The 17,417-nt window shown below is 39.4% G+C and overlaps 1 protein-coding gene across 1 annotated transcript in view; it reads left to right on the top strand.

Moving 5' to 3' along the window:
- The window catches only part of NEK9 (NIMA related kinase 9), a 33,397-nt gene extending 18,753 nt beyond the window's left edge, over nucleotides 1-14,644 (top strand). The window contains exons 15-22 of the mRNA XM_006925456.3: nucleotides 1-73; nucleotides 524-685; nucleotides 3,885-4,055; nucleotides 4,891-4,950; nucleotides 7,286-7,500; nucleotides 8,597-8,758; nucleotides 9,971-10,180; nucleotides 11,590-14,644. The exon at nucleotides 1-73 is cut by the window's left edge and continues 1 nt beyond it. Coding sequence (XP_006925518.1) covers nucleotides 1-73; nucleotides 524-685; nucleotides 3,885-4,055; nucleotides 4,891-4,950; nucleotides 7,286-7,500; nucleotides 8,597-8,758; nucleotides 9,971-10,180; nucleotides 11,590-11,712 — 1,176 coding nt within the window. The 3' untranslated portion in view covers nucleotides 11,713-14,644. The remainder of the gene's footprint in view (nucleotides 74-523; nucleotides 686-3,884; nucleotides 4,056-4,890; nucleotides 4,951-7,285; nucleotides 7,501-8,596; nucleotides 8,759-9,970; nucleotides 10,181-11,589) is intronic.
- The last annotated feature ends 2,773 nt before the right edge of the window (nucleotides 14,645-17,417 follow it).

The following is a 17,417-nucleotide window of genomic DNA, read 5'->3' as shown; positions in this document are numbered from 1 at the left end:
TTGGCCAAGCAGTTGTCCTTTTATAAGATCCGTACAATTGCCCCAGGCAAGACTCACACAGCTGCTATTGATGGTGAGTTGATTTACAGCTGTACACAGGCCTTAGTAGTTCAGGCTCTTTTTTTCTATCAAGTATTAGCTTTTCTTAAAAATATATATGTTATTTTCCTTTCCCCCTACAATCCAGGATTATCTCATTAACAAATAAAGGTATTCAAGTAAATGTTTTTTTGATAATCGTTATAAATGCATAATCAATATATGCCTTAATAAGAATGCTAATACCCATTTTCTACAATTAAGATACAGTATTAAAAAATACGGTATTGAGTCTTTTCTGGCTCTAATTGGTCGTAGTTCTAGGTACCTTAGCTGCCCTACATCCAGGATGGTGTAGCTAGCTATATTTGTATATGTACTCTAACAACCAGAAGCTAGTCCATGGAACTCTGCATTGGCTGCATTTTTCCCTCTATTCCATGACCCATTTGTGCCTGGTTATTTATTTTTGCTTCTCTCTCAGAGCGAGGCCGGCTGCTGACCTTTGGCTGCAACAAATGTGGACAACTGGGAGTTGGGAATTATAAAAAGCGTCTGGGAATCAACCTGTTGGGGGGACCCCTAGGTGGGAAGCAAGTGATCAGGGTCTCCTGTGGTGATGAGTTTACCATTGCTGCCACTGATGGTGAGTCTGTAAATGTCCTTTCAAGCTTTCTGGACAATGATTGTGTTTTAATTTTTGGTTGGGAAAGAAGTGGACCGGTTATTTGTGTAGCTGTATATATTTACCATTTTATTTGTATTAAATTGATAGCCCGTTGTGCGTACGGAGCTTCATTAACTTATCATGTGTCCAACATAGTGATTGTTTTAAAAAGGTCAGGTTTCTAAATAATGGCAGGTTAATATTCTAAGTACCTAATTTTTTTTACTTTAACTTTTTGGTAAGATGTTTTAAGAATAATTAAATATTTATGTATATATACCTTTCTCAGCACCACATGGCTTTCAATAAATGTTAGCTAGGTGGCTGGAAAGGAGACCAACATAATTTAACCTTGCTTTTTGGTTGGGGTCAGCTGCACTGCAGTGATGTCCTTAGGAACTGCTAAGGCTTGAAGAGTTGTATACTGTGTGTTTCTCAGCTTTCTGAATTGGTCCGAATTTTCTTCTCTTCTCATAGCTATTTCTCCTCCACAGCATCTTCTTGCTCCTATCACTGCTTCTCTTTACTGTCACTTCTGCTAGTATTCATTTCCTTCCCTCTTCTTTCTTTTTTTTCTCTTTTTGCTCTCTTCTTCCCATATCACCTTCTGAACTTTTTTTTTGATTTTTGCAGCTACTTCTTTCTTGTGACTGGTAAACAACAAATCACATTTCACCTCTTTTTTTTTTTTTTTTTAACTCATTTCAGCTTTTTTTTGTTGGTGTTCATGCTCTGAGATGTCTTTGTTTTCTTTTGGTCTATGCCTCTTGGTTACACATGAGGGATCCAGGGATGCTGTCACATGAGTGAACCAACTTTCAGAATGGCACATTAACCTTCTCTGCTTGTCCCAAAACAAAGGATTTGAGGAAGCAAACTTTCTGTCAGACTAGATAAATGGAAATGTTACCGGGAAAGACAAAGTCAGGATGTCACTAAGGATTCAATTTAATGTAGCAAGTTCAGTAACATTTTTCCAACAGGGCTTCAAAGAGGTACTGTTCCTTCAATAGATACGTGTACTTCATGAGTTAAACTTCAGAATGAGGGGTATAGAATTGGATTCTGTGTCTGGGCATAGTACCTCTTGATAAATGTTGCTGGATTCTTATGAACTGTACTAGATCACCTCATTCATACAGCAAACAAACTGAGTGCTTACTGTGTGCCAGGCCCTCTTTTAGGCTCTAGGAATATAGAAGTGAGTCTCAGGAAGTCCCTCTTCTCAAGGAGCTCACAATCTAGTAGGGTAGGGAAGATATCCATATAAATAGGCTAGTAAAGGCAGCTAGATCAAGTGCTGTGATGGCAGTATCCACCTCCTGTAATTCCTGGAGCTCCCAGGGCTCAATCTTTCTCTCTCTCCACTTTCTCTCTCTCCCTTCAATCCCTAAGTGAGCTCATTACCTTCAGTCCCCCTATACACTGATAACTTTATGTTACCACCCCTGACCTCCACACTCACATAATCAGCAGCCCCTCAACTAAGATGTTTAAAGATAGGGTGGCTTAATAGCCCAGTTTTCCTAGGTCAGTTCTGATTCATGCCTATTGTCCTGGCTTAATCATCAGTATCACCCCCTTTTCATTAATCTATTTCCTGTTTAGAAAAAAAAAAAGTGCAGCTCACTGCCTGCATTAATTCAATTTTACATAAACACACTCTTTTAGGCTGATGCAAATCTGACTGGTTTTCAATGTGAAAATAAAATGTAAAAACTGTTCTTGGAGTTATTTCTAAACAGAACTTGTCTCTCTAATCCTAATATAACAAATGTGTTCATAAATCAGATTCATCAAATCTTCAGCTAACAACTGTTCTAGAACGACGTTAACATTACGCTACGTTTTCTAGGATTTGACATTTTCAGCGATTGAGAATTACTATATTTTGTAAATGGAAATACCACTGCTAAAAACAGAATGCCATGAATAAAGTGATATCATTTGTTTCCAAAGACTATTGATACACTAGAGTGATGTGAAAATAATACTAAAAGGGAGCTGTTTCATGGCAAACTTTGGGGGTAAGGTTAGGACTGTAATCCGCGAGTTATTTCGGAATAAACGCTACAGCCACAAGTGCCGCCAGTGAGTATTCTCCAGGCAAACAGGAAGTGGGTTAAAAAATGTCCTGATTTGGATAAGAAATAAGAGGCATCTCAAACTTACTATATTCAAAATCAAATTTCTGATTTTCTGCACAAACCTGTTCTACCTGCAGCCTTCCCGTCTCAGTAAATGGCAGCTCCATCCTACACCCCACATCCTATCCATCAGCAAACCTATTGATTATCTTTAGAATATAGCTAGCCATTTCTCAGCATCTTTAGTACTACAGCTGGGCTTTCTCCTTTTACCCTTGGTCCCCTGCATTCGATTCTCCTCATGGTAGCCAGAGGAATTTTTTTTAAATAACTATTGCTCAAAACCTCTACTGGTTTTCTCTTTCAATAAAAACCAAAGTCATTACAGCAGCCTGCATATCCCTACATAATCAGGACCCCAGTCACTTCTTGACCTCTGACCATGTGCCCTCTGTTACTTTGCTCTAGCTGCAGAGCCCTCTTGTTCCTTGTTCGTGATGCTCACGTTACCTACGCAGGACTTTTGCACTTGCTGTTTCCTTTGCCTGGAAAGCTTTTCCTCTAGATATTCATGTGGCACTCTCTCTCATTCAGTCAGGTCTCTGCCAAGTGTCAACGAGTATTTCTCTGATTACCCTATCTAAAATAGTACCCCACTATTATTTTTTATTTCCACTTATTTTTCTTTACTATTTGTCTTTCTTCATAGCACTTACTACCCGAAGTATTATTTTTTTATTTATCAATCTCCTTTCACTAGAATCAGTTCCAAAAGAGCAGCAACTGTTTCATTCACTGCTCCGTCCCCAGCACCTTGAGCAGTACCTGTCATGAAGTAGATGTCCAATAAATATTTGAATGAATGATCAAAAAAAGTTATTGCCGGAGTGAATGAACAGATGAATGGATGGCAGTACATAGGAGAGATGATTTTTACCTCAGCGGCATCAGGAGTTGTTTAGGCTTACACGGGGTTCCCTTGTTTCGTACATAGTAGAAAATCATCCTAGCTCTAAGGCATAAAGATCAGGAACCCAAAGAGTTGGGAAGTGGGTGTTCTGTTAAACTATCTGCTATTAATTTTTTTCTAGACAATCACATATTTGCCTGGGGCAATGGTGGTAATGGCCGCCTGGCAATGACCCCCACAGAGAGACCTCATGGCTCTGATATCTGTACCTCATGGCCTCGGCCTATTTTTGGATCTCTGCATCACGTCCCGGACCTATCTTGCCGTGGCTGGCACACCATTCTCATTGTTGGTAAGGGTTTCATATCTTTGGGTTGGGGTGGTTTTGACAGAGAATAGACCCCCACCCACTCCTAAGATACTGCTGGCTGTAGTAAGAAGAGAACAATGTCACTTCCTGAGCTTTGTCATTTACGACTTCTTGACCATTTTTTAAAAAAATTTCTGCCCTCTTGCCAGAAATTTGTTGTTTCTAGTCCTCTACTAATTAATTTGTTGTTTGTGTTTATGCTGTCGTGAGAAACATTTAGTCTACATTTATTTATTTATTTATTTAGCCTTCAGCATTTGGTACTCCCAGGTGGTCTCCCATCCACGTACTAACCAGGCCCAACCCTGCTTATTAGCTTCCGAGATCAGACGGGATTGGGCACTTAGGGCGGCATGGCCTTAGACCAGCTAGTATACCTTTAAAAAGAACCTTTCTGCATAAAGATTACTTTGCTAATCTAAATTATAAAGGCCTGCATGAGGGTTTACAAATCTGTTCTTTTACAACCTTGGCTGCACATTAGAATCCCCTGAGGAGCTTATAGACATCCCAGTATTCTCACCAATTAAATCAGAATTTCTGGGGTAGGACCTAGGCATTGTTATTTTCTAAAGTTCCCCAGGTGGTTCCAAAAAATAGTTAAGATGGAGAATTACTACTATACATAGTCAATATAGTTAGAGCAGCTAGGGATACTTGGCTTATGACATTAATATCTGAACCAGAAGTAATTTTAAGTTATCTGGAGTGAGGGATAGCAATTATCTCCTACATCAGCTAGCTCTCTGTCCTAGGCTTCTCAGTTTTCCTGCCTGTAGCTGTATGTAACGCTTACCTGTTGAATATTTTTCCTCAGAGAAAGTGTTGAATTCTAAGACCATCCGTTCCAACAGCAGTGGCTTATCCATTGGAACTGGTAAGTAGCAGTGTCTGATACAGGAGTCTTGTGAGGTGTGGATCTTTGGTTTAGAGTACATGAGGTCTCCAAAAAGGAAATAGGAAATATCTTTAGGAAACGAGGAATATGGTGATCAAAAGAAAGGATCAGATTTTGGTGGATTTCACAGTAACATTGCAGTCAGAGGGAGAGTCCATCACTGCAACCAAGCATATGGAAATAATTAAGTGGCTTGCCCAACATTGTAATATGACTTATGTATCATTCCTTTCCTCACTATGCTTAGGGGCTGTGGATTCTATCCACCCTGTACTTCCATGGTATTCCCAGGAGTATTCCAGTCTATAGAAACAGTTCTTCAAAACAGGCCCTCAGAATTAAAAGTTGGCTAAACTTTCAAGTGTAGGAAAATCAGCGCAAGGTTCTGATAGTTTCCTTTGGCTTTCTTCATGGTGCTCTGTTATTTGGGACCATGCCGGGAAATTGAACGTGTGTTTTTTTTTGGTTTTTTCTATTTGCTAGAATACCTGTACTATAGTCTTTGATGTCTCAGAACTTGGATTCCGATATTTTGTGGAATCAAAACAGATAAAGACCCAGAATAAAAGCACATTAATCTTCCAAAAAGAAATAGTCGAAATCCGATCTAGGCTGTTGACCTTTCTTTTACACACACATGCACTCACATCATCCCTCATTAGTTTCCTTTAGTAATCCATTGCTCAGCATTTATTTGTGCATATCAGTCTGTCGCAAATGATAAAATATTTTTTTGCTAAGCACAGCTGTTCTAATAGAGCTTTATTTTTCTGAAATAGTATTTAAAGGAAAATAGTATTTAAGATTAAAAGCTCACATCAATTGGCTAGAAAATGTAAACTTCATAAGGGCAGGGATTTTTGTCTTTTTTATTCATTAATTGTATCCACATTGCCTAGAAGAGCGCCTGGCAAATAGTAAATGCTCAATATATATTTGTTGGTTGAATATGTTATAACCATCCAATGGAATATTATACAAGAGTAAAAATGAGCATCTACAAATATTTCCATAATGTGAAATATAAAAAGCAAGTTGGAACAAACTACATGCCTTTTTAATAAGTACAAAACCCAGCAAAATAAGTAATATATTGCTTAAGGATACATTAATATGTGATAACGCTTTTTTTTAAAGAAATGATAAATACAGAATTAAACAGTGGTTACATCTGGATAGGAGGCCAAAGAGAGAAGGAATTTACAAAGCAGGTAGAATGTTATAGATAATATTCTAGTTCAGTACTGTCCCATAGATCTTTCTGCAACAATGGAAATATTCTATATCTGTGCTGTCTAGTATAATAGCCACTAGCCACAAGTGGCTGCTGTGACTGAGGAACTGAATTTTTAATCTTAAATAGTCATATATGACTAGTGACTACAATATTGGAAAATAGACTCTAGTTCTTTAACTGGTAGATTCGTATATGTTTATTTTGTTAGGCATCAAAACTTACACATATGTTAAAAATAGTCTTATGAATATCTCAAATATGACATAATTTTTTAAAGCCATTTAAAACAAAAAACAAGTATCAGAGCTTATTTTGGCATCTACAGTTCTGCTGCTTCTGTAGGATCACACCATCAGTCCTCAAGCCAGTGTAGCTGGTGATCATAACCAGTCATTTACATTTAACTTTAGAATATACCACGTGATTTTTTTTTACTTTGGCAAATTTACTTTTTAAATTATATTTTCCTTTGTCCCATATTAAAATTCATTTTCATTTCTTGACTGCACATCAGCTAGTCTTCATTAAGGTAACTTGGAATATGCTGCATGAAAGAACCAGCCATCATATTTAAAAATTTTTTACAAATAGTTATCAAAGAATTTAATGAATTTAATGATTGAAGATTTCTCCATTCAGATGTTTCCCCAGAAAGGGAGTTAGTGATGAGTTTATTTGGCAACTTTAAGTGGTGTTTGGCTCAAATGTGAGAGCTCTGTATCTAAGATGAACCTCTGTGGAAGATGCTGGAATCTGGATATATCTAAAGCGTGAGTGCTAGATTTGGTGAGCTATGGTGGGGGTGATTGTTCAGTTATACTTTAGAACATTGATCATTTGCTGTGAACATAAGGATAAGCAAGTTTGGAAAGTAGAAGTGAATATCATTATGAAGATACTGATATATAATACCTTGTGTGAAAACTAAAAATTTAGTCCCAAATATCTGACTCACACTGTTGCTCTTTCACTTTATGCAACTCTAATAACTGATCCAGGGGTCAGTGGGACTATAAGATGGTAAATCTTTCTTACTGCATAGCAAAGCTTTCTATTCCTGTGCTGTGTATCTGTCAGTGGTTCAGAGTTCTAGCCCGGGAGGCGGCGGCGGCGGTGGCGGTGGTGGGGGAGAAGAGGAGGACAGTCATCAGGAATCTGAAACTCCTGATCCAAGTGGAGGCTTCCGAGGAACAATGGAAGCAGACCGAGGAATGGAAGGTTTAGTCAGTCCCACGGAGGCCATGGGGATCAGTAGTGGGGCCAGCAGCTCCTGTCCTGGCTGGCTTCGAAAGGTAATTCCTTTGGTAGAGGTACCTGAGATAAAATGTCAGGCCCTTTGCATGGACTAGAAAGGAGTTGTCACAATCTCTCAGTTTCCCATTGTCCTAGTCACATGTTTTGTAGCAGGCATCTAGATTCTGATTTCTACCTGGAACAAAATCACCAAATCTCTAATCCTTTTTTCTTCCTGACAAGAAGAGATACAGAATGTTCTCATACCTGTATTACTTAAATGAATGTAAATTAATACAACCTTCCTTGAAGGCAGTTTTTGTAATGTATGTGTGCAAAGATTAAGCTTATAAATTTTGTAATGTGGTTTGTAGAAGTGGAATATTGGGGCAATGGGAATGCCTTACAACAGAAATGGATTATGAGAGTTAAAGTGCAGACAGTAAAAATGTTGGAGTATATTTATTTATATAGAAAGTTGGTTATAGCATATGTTTATGCAAAAAAGTATGGAATATGTATAGTATGATCCCATTTTTTTAGAAAATATGTAATGCATAGAAGACTGTCTACTCTGGAGACTATATATATTGATCATTTTAACAGTGGTATCTGTGAGTGATGGAATCACTGGTGACTTTTACCATCACCTTTTGCCCATCTCTACTTTCTCATTTTCTACAGTGGACGTTTATAGTTTGTGAAATTTTAAATTTTTTGCTAAAATAATAAATTTACAGCTGCCTATATAATAACTTGATAGCTAAACTTGGTAGCTGTGTAGGAGTATGAATGAAGGAAGCAGCACATCATCCTATCTACAGTGTCAGCCTCAGCCTTTAGAAGCCTGGCAGTTGGCCTTGCTAACATCACCTTAGAGGTTCCCAACTCACTGAATAGCCTGTGTAGAATAAGTGTGTTGGGGAAACATGCCAGACACTCCAAACGGTGTTCTTGAATTTGAATTCATATCACTGTAACCCCTTTGAGGAAGGGATGCCGACTGTGGACAGGTAGGGTGCTATGTTATAACCACGACTGTCCTGCCCCACTAGAGGGTGCTGATGTCACGACAGAGTGAAAGCTATAGCAAGAAAGGAATTTGGAAGAAAGTAAATGACTCAAAACTGATGAGATTCTTTCTCTTATACATAGGAGCTGGAAAATGCAGAATTCATTCCCATGCCTGACAGCCCATCTCCCCTAAGTGCAGTTTTTGCAGAATCTGAGAAAGATACCCTGCCCTATGAAGAGCTGCAAGGACTCAAAGTAGCCTCTGAAGCACCTCCGGAACATAAGCCCCCAGTAGCAGCCTGGGTAACTGAGCCTTTTGCCTTTGAATCTGAACTAAGTAATAGTGGCTGTGAGCTCTGCCCAGTTCTCTTGGCCTGTCTGCTCTAGTGTCATTGGTCTCCCAGCTGCCCTGTATCAGCTCATTATAGTGTCTATTTAGTAGTGCTAAAGCCTCTACTGAAGAATAAACTGAGTTGTCTTGGAAAAGTATTTACCCTTTCACATTTCTGCCAGGCTAATACCTTTCTACTCCAGAGGACTGTCTTTTCTCTTTGCCTCAGAAGTATCAAAATTGAAATTCCAAAATTCAAATGCAGTTTTTCATGACACTGCTAGGACGGGTAGTCTAGTAAAGTATACCTAATCTTCATAGAAATCAAATTGTGGTAGATATCTCAATAAAACTGTAAACCAGAGGTCATCAAACTTTTTCTGTAAAGGTCCACACATTAATTATTTTAGGCTTTATGGACTATACAGTCTCTTTTTTAGCTATACCACTTTGACATGGTAGCACAAAAGCAGCCATAGATAATACATAATGAAAGAACTTGATTATGTTTCAATAGAAGTTTTTTTTTTTTATAGAAACAGGCAGTAGGTCTAATTTGGCCTGTGGACGGTCTTATACTGACCCTTGCTATAAACAAAATACAGTAGAAGAAGGGAAAAAAATTCAGACAAGGAACATTGAAAAGCTTCCCAGAAGAGCTAATAAAACTTTTGAAACTTAAAGGTGAATGTTTTAATTCCTCTGTCAATTAGCCATCTTGACTTGTCTTGGTGATCCTGTTTACTGAACACCTCTCAAACTCTTCTGAAGTGTGCTCCACTACATTTCATAAATATTGACCCTTTGGATCACAGTGTCCTCACTGTGATCAGAAAATTTTGTTCCAAACTAAATCATGCTTTCCCCCACTTCAGCATTTATTTTCCTGTTATTCAGGAAAATAACAGTACACTTTAAAATCTTCACAAAGTCCTCCAAAACAGATCATTGTTCTTTTACCTTAGCATAACAGAGACTGAGGCATTGAGAGTTCTCTTGCCCTGTTATGTTAGAGCCAGGTGCTCTTATAATCCTGGCAGTTTTCTGTTTCTCTTGTGTTTATTTTGTGTATATATGTTATATCTTATTACTTTAAAATCTGATAGCACTTACAGGAAATTTGGATTGGGGAGCTGTGGCATCTGGGCAGAACCTCCTATGATCTTTCTGTCTTCACTCTTCAGCCACCACAGCTGAATCCTTCAGGAACATGTGCTGGGAAGGGAACACCAGTGACTCCTACGTGTGCATGCAGCACTCTGCAGGTAGAGGTTGAGAGATTGCAGGGTCTGGTGTTAAAGTGTCTGGCTGAACAACAGAAGCTACAGCAAGAAAACCTCCAGATTTTTACTCAACTACAGAAGCTGAACAAGAAATTAGAAGGAGGGCAGCAGGTGGGCATTAAAAGAACAATTCAGTTTCTGATTTTGTTTTGAAGAATCACACAAAACAGCAAGGACAACATAGACTTACTCCTTTACAAGTACTTACCTTTTGATGATGTGACTTTTGTAATTAACCCCAGAAGCCCTGGGTCTTGTTTAAGCACCTAGGTTGAATTATTTTTATCATCTAACTTCCATTGTTTTTTGTTAATTTTTGTTTTTCCTTTCCTTTTTATTATGGAAAACCTTAAATATTACAGTTCAGTGAGTACCCATACATCCACCATCTAGATTCAGCAGTTGTTAACATGTTGCTATATTTGTTTCAAGTGTGTGTGGGGGGAGGTATATTTATTTATTTGTATTTTGCTAAATTCTTTTCAATAGTCTCTCCCCTCCCCAATACTTTATTATACATATCCAAAAATAAAGACATTTGTTCTCCTGGATAACCACAACACTATTATCACACTTAACAAAATTAACACATTTTAATTTTCATTCGCCACACAGTTGATTCTCAGATTTTCCCAATTTTCTCACAAAAATGTTCTTTATAACTGTTTTTATCAGAATCCAGTCAAAAATCCCACATTATATTGTTATGTCTCCTGTTTTTCTTAATCTAGAACAATTTCCTTCACCACCATCACCCTTTTTTAAGTTTCATGGCATTGACTTGAAAAAATGGGATCAGTTTAACAGAATATCTCACATTCTAGATTTGTCTTATTTTCTTAGGACATTGCTTAACTTGTTCTTTTGTTACTTGGAAGTTAGACTTAAGGCTCAATTAGAGTTAAGTAAAACATTTTTGGTAAAAATTCTTCACAGGTGATGCTGCATGCATTGCTTTTATTTTTTATTTATTTTTTTGCATGCATTGTGTATAAAGAGCCATTGTGTTACTCTATACAGAGTGAACTAGGATAGGGAAATATGATTCAATCCTTGGGTTTGCCATTACCAGCTTTGTGTGTTTGGACAAATTACTTTATTTCTATGAGACCTGGTTTCTCACCTAAAAGAAAAAGGTAATACCACTCATGTATGGTTGTTTTGAGGATTAAATGAAATAATGTCTATGAAAATACTTTGGCAAATAATCCACACACTTGAGGTAAGCATGGAGAGACTGGCAGCTGTAGCTGGCAGGAGGAATGTTTTGCCTAGGGCTGTCTCAATTTTAAAACTGAGAGTTTTGAATCCCAGAAAATTACGTAGTCCTGAGCAAACCAGGACAGTTTGTCATCCTACCTGCAGTAAATGTAAAGGTGTAGACTTTCCCTAAGGTAGCATTATGAGTTTCTCGCAAAACTAGCTACAAATCTTTAGAGGTTGACACTGAAAATCTAGTTCTGAACTGCTGTGACTAGATGGCAGTATTGTTAATGTGGAACTGTGTTTTACCTGGACAGGTGGGGATGCATTCCAAAGGAACTCAAACAGCAAAGGAAGAGATGGAAATGGATGCAAAGCCTGACTTAGATTCAGATTCCTGGTGCCTCCTGGGAACAGATTCCTGTCGACCCAGCCTCTAGTCTCCTGAACCTGTATAGCCTCCAGGAAACTGGGATCCAAAGAACTTCACAGCACACTTACTGAATGCAGAGAGCGCTTTCCTGGCTTTGTTCACTTGCAGACAAGGAGCGCAAGGCGGAGGCTCTGAAGCACTTTCCACGTACACTTGGAGAGTGGCAGTGCCTATTAGATAGGATCTAGGAGTGGTTTTGTTTTGGAGAATGGAAGGGCCCTGTGGCCCTGGCTTTGTCCTCAGTGACTGCCATAGCAACAGCAGCTCTGTACCTCATCTCGTGATCCCACCTTTGAAGAGGAGACACAATGCTCACCTTAATTTTGCTGGTAGCAGCTTATATCCTATTTATCATTTTCATCATTAATTGGAAGCTGCCTTGGGAATTCAACACCAGGCATTGCACCTCTGGGTGGAGGATGGAAAAGTGTAAAGCTGGAATGGGCTAGAACCAGGCGTGGTCCATCTAGGGTCATCTGAAGAGTGGCGAAGGGTTCTGAGCCTGCTCAGGAGGCCTGAGTCCAGGAAAATATGTCCGGTGGAGTCAGTCTGGGGTTTGTTTTCAGAAAGTTCAATTACTTCGTGCAGCTAAATGCTTTAGGAGGAAAAGTAGGCTTAGATTGCTTTTCCTGTGAGGGTTAATTGAAATTTCTTCAGTGAGTAGAGAAAGAAGGGCAGGTCCCTCCTGATCACACAGCTAGAGTTTCAGGCTGTGGCCGATGCAGGGTGGGCTTTCCTAGATTTGGCAGATACTTCTAAGAGATGATATGTCCCGTAGAGAATTGAGTCAGTGGGGCAGTAGAAATGGCCTTAAGAGAAAACCGTGAGGGAGAGAAAGCCCTCCTTTAGCTGCCTCTACTTGGTATCTTTGAGAGGGCCTACAGTGACTAAGTCTCCTGCCCATGAGGCTTCTTATGCCTCTGCCTTCATGGCTCTTAGGGTTCTAAGCTTGACAACAGCAGCCCCAACCACTCCCTTTCTGTATGTCTAGCCAGTATTTTACCCCTTTTGGTGTTTTATGAAGCCATGTCAGTGAATCTGTATCATCTTTCCTGTTTGAGTAGCCCAAAGCCAGCACCAAAACTTGGTAATCCCTGCAGCCTAACAGAACAGGTACAACCTGCTGAGTGAAAGGAATTTGGCCAAAAGCTCCTTCTAATCCCATAGTCATTGTGTCCTGGTAGACAGAAGCAACCTAGCTTTCTCAAAGAGAGAAAATGTCCTAGGAGCATTTGATGATTTTTCTTAAGGATGTGAGCTCTGTGTTTCCACCTAGCCTTATGAAAGTTTCCTATATTTTGTTTGGGTCACAGGAGCTGTCTTGATGAGCCTCATATCCTACCTCCCTAGAAACAGCTACATTAATTTTTGTTTCATTTTCCCTAAACCAAAGTGAATATCTGTTTAATATTTTGGAAGGACCGGTGCAATGGAAATTTTGCCATTTCCCTGAAACTGGTGATGTAAAGGCTGATGCTTGGGGAAAACCCCATGGCTGGGGATGGGCAACTCTGTTTAATGGGATCTTCTTTGGTTTGATGTTCCCATTGTTTTCTCAATTCTGGGAAGCCTAGTACAATGGTACTAATGTAATCACTGAAGCCTTTTCTTAAAATAAGGGAAGGGGCCAACCCTGGATTAAGCTACAAGTTCTGGGGACTTGGGGGTTTGCTATAAACCCTAACATGTAAGTGCAACTTTGGTTTTTTGTTTTGTTTTTTTTTTAAGGACTGACTGGCCTTTCATTCCCCTGTATCCCTCATGCTCACCATCTCAGCAGGCCTGAGAGGCAGGGTCAGTTTGGGTGTTAAATCATGAGTGTTGCTTCTGCTATGGAACTAAAGAACATGGGACGTTGCTGAGACTGTGGGATGGAAGTGAGCATTGAAGGGGGCGGTGAGAGCCCGGCTCTTGTCCAGAGGGGAGTTGTTCTCTAACAGTGGAATGCTGTGGTCGTTTTCTCTAGCATGTTCCCTTGGGAAGCCTAGGTTTGCTATTAATCTGGCTGAGAATCTAAGTTCTGTGCCTTAGAGACAATTTGCACTTTCCCATATTGTGCCTGGGACAGCCATATGATTTTTCCCACCAAAAAGCTATGCAAATGGAAACCAGCTCAAAGGTAGCAGCCATGCATTACGTAAAAAGTGAAAGGTGAGGCAGCAGCAGCAATGCCTTTGAATGGTTTTCTGTAGCTAATTCTCTTAAATTTTGTTCTGCTTTTCTTCTCAGTGCAGTATTAGGTGTATTTCCAGTAGTATCGCTTTCGAGTTATAGTATAACCTGAGTTACTCCTCTGCTCTGACATTGTTGCTGAAGAACTAGCTTTTTGTTAGCCAGATGTTTGAAAGATTGAGGGTGGAGTGGTTTGGCATTTCTGTTTTAAATAAACATTTAAACTCAAATCAGTGCTATGCCTCAGTCTGCGCATGGACCTTAGTCACTGGGGATGAAACACTCAGATTCTAGGCCTTCTTGAATCTTTAATTCAATGAGTATATAAATAAATGGTCTGTAACGGAAACAATGCAAGGGACATTTGCACAGAAATAATCTTTGCTGCTTTCCAATTTCTTTTTCTTGCTAACAGAATCATTTCTGTTGATGCAGCTTTTCCCCACTAAAACTTCTAAAATATAGTGCTTTAATGCAGAGGGAGAAAGAAAATGAGCCATTAAAAGAGGAAGGATCACTTCTTGTACTTACCTCCCCAGTCACTGATAATGCCAGTTTATGTTTATAAAAGTGTTTTCTCTCCAAGAGGTTGAACTGTGTTTGGTCCCCCTGGCATAGTACAGCCAAGTGACAACTCCTCTTGGCTGAGCATTTCACTAAAGTTTAAAGCAAAAGCAGCCTTAAACTCACATTTCATTTGGTTTGCCATATATTTGGAACAATTCTGGAGCGAAGATGTATTGTAAATAAATTCTTTCAAATGAGTATCCCTGGGCCTCCGAGGAATATTATTCATGATAGTGTCAGGACAAAGTGTGTTGTAGTCAGGGCTGCAAAACATGTTCCTTTCTGGTGCAAAGCCAAAAATCCTTTATTGCTTCAGTGATTAACTGTGGAAATACACATACTGATCACTAAACCTCACAGAATCATTAGGGAGAAAAACAGTATCACATCTCTGCTACCTCCTATGTCATGAAGAGTGATAAATTGATGGCAAAAAGAAAATGTTGGTCATAAGGTGCTGTGCTGCATTAAATACACTGCTGTTAAGCATTCTCAGCAGGTCTACGTACAGTTTTAAGTGAAGTGAGTTTCACCATAAGATTTTTTTTCCCACTGCTTAACCTTTTGAACTTTAAAATTTGTAATATTTACTTACATAAAAGTTTCTTGGATAAAGTAGTATAACACAAGGACAGTTACAGGCATCATTTATTTATCTGCTATTCAGGAAGAGACTTAGAAAAAAGTTTTAACCTTTACCCAAAGACCAGATCAAGCTAAATTTAAAAGACTAATAGATATTCCTAATATAATCAAGGCCTAAGCATGTTGAGATTGAAGGGAACACTAGGGCATTGACTATTGTTTCATTTCTCTAGCAGCACAAGAATGAATAACAGCAGCTTCCTGTGTCTATAGAAAGCACTCCCCCCATCACACCCCACACACACACATTTGTTCTTCTTGGAGGGCCCTGATCTGTGACCTCAGTAACATCATTCAGGGATTCTCAAACCCAAGTGCCCGTGGGGCCAGACAGATAAGGCAAATAGTGAAGCAGGCCAGGTGGGGCTGTGGTGACCTGAGTTGCTCCCTCCTATCTGAAGGAGCAACTGATCCTGAACCCCACTCAATTAGTGCTATTCCAGGTTGCTGGCGTGGTGTTTCCAGAACTTAGTTTTTCAAGAGATGCTCCATATCCCAATTTTTAAATGTCAGATTATATTTTTAGTGATGTGCCAGCCAAGTACAACAACTGTGCGGCAAAGCAGTCCACAGACTACCACTTTGTGGCCTTGGCCACAGCTCATTCTGGCCATCTATTGTTTTCGCAATCAAGTGTGAAAGTGTGTACCTCATTAAACTTGCCTGAGGAATGTATATATTGGGTTAAATATCCAGTATGTCTATGTAAGTTTCCTTTAAGCAGCCAACCAAAAGCCCTATTATGTGAGAACACACTTTGCAACAATTAAGAAAAGCATAAAACAATATGTTTTTAAAATATATAATTTTTTTTCAGCCTAGTGTCCTGCAGCTTCACAGTTAAAGCCTTAAATTCACATTTCAAATTGGTCTGATCTGTTAGCCCAGCCACTCAGCAGAAGCTGCAAAGGAAATGGAACAAGAGTTAAGTGGCCATCTGTTGTTTAGTAAACTATGGTTTTGTCTGCCCAGGCCCCTTTGCCCAGATCGGATTGGGTGATTTTTTTTTCCAGTATTTTAAATTAATTTGAGTAATGCACTCAGAATAACCCTGATATTACCCCTATCGGACATTGCCTTATCGCTGCTCCTATTTGACAAGTCTAGGTAGGACTCATTTTATTATTTGTTTAATTTTAAATCCCCAAAACCCATTTATTGAGGGCCTGATTATAAAAGTTACTTATACTAGGCATAATTCTGCACAGAGAAAATTTAAAAGATTTGGTATCTTTTCCTTCAAAGTTGACTTTCTAAATTAGAAGTTTATTGTTGTATAATCAGTGAGGGACATGTGACACAGAAATGTCCCAGCTTTTTTTGATTTTGCTGCCTCATTTAAAAAGCCATCCAACCAACCTTCCAACCTTATTTGAAAGCAGAGTGCTAGCAGTAGGTGAAACTGAAGTTTCTTCTTTTCTTTTTTTTGTTTTTGACATTAGAAAAGAAATGCAGAAACATATAGTATGCTTTGCCCTATCCCTACCCTGCGAAGTAGATAAAGATGAAGTTCTCTTTATTATACAGTAGGGAAGGTTTGGGATACTTTGGCACCCTAATCTTACATACTCATATTGGCTTTTTGCCAGGACCATGTACCAGGCAGGTCAAGGATAGACTTCCATTTGCTTTGCAACAAAATCGTATTATCTTTTACAAGAGATACCATCTGGGTGATCCTTGGACACCTGCTCAACCTAATAAGCCAACTTCTTGCAAGAACAAGAAGAGTTAACAGGAACCACAGACATGTATGTAGAGCCAGTGGCAAGGAGGCAGAGCAAATGCAGGCACTTAACTAGCACAAACCACAAGTCAGCTTGCCAGAAGAAAGCTTTAATGTAGCCTACTTGCTACTCTTAAGTGTCTTCACCCATCAATTCTTAGGGCAATAACATAAGACACTCCAGCCTGAAGTGGTAATTTAGTTGAAAGCTCAGGCTTCCTTCTGCCTCCTGCTGCTTTGCAATGAATCTGTCCTCACTGATTTCAGCTCTGCAGGCAGATTTGGGTGATGTGAAAGTTTTAGTCCTTTCTGCTTTGCATCAAATTATCCTCCCATTTACTGCTGAAGAAAAGCAGGGCTTTCTGAACTACCCAGGAGGTTTCCACTGTTGTCTGCTCAACTGTAGTGCTTCCTTGGAGGCGGAGGACGGTTCTTGATGGTCTTACACTTAGGAATGTGCCGCTCAGCCACTTTGGGAGCAAAGTGGCGGCTACAGTGAGGACACTGAATATAGTCTGGATTTTCTGCAGGCAGGATAGGAGGCAAGTCTGAGGGGTTTCCACCTTTGGCAATTATCTGCTGGACCTCTCGAGCCTGACGGA

Source organism: Pteropus alecto, unplaced genomic scaffold (genome assembly GCF_000325575.1).
Source record: "Pteropus alecto unplaced genomic scaffold, ASM32557v1 scaffold8, whole genome shotgun sequence".
In the NCBI taxonomy this organism is placed as follows: domain Eukaryota; kingdom Metazoa; phylum Chordata; class Mammalia; order Chiroptera; family Pteropodidae; genus Pteropus; species Pteropus alecto.
The sequence above is the reverse complement of the archived record's forward strand: the minus strand, read 5'-3'. Positions and strand labels throughout refer to the sequence as shown.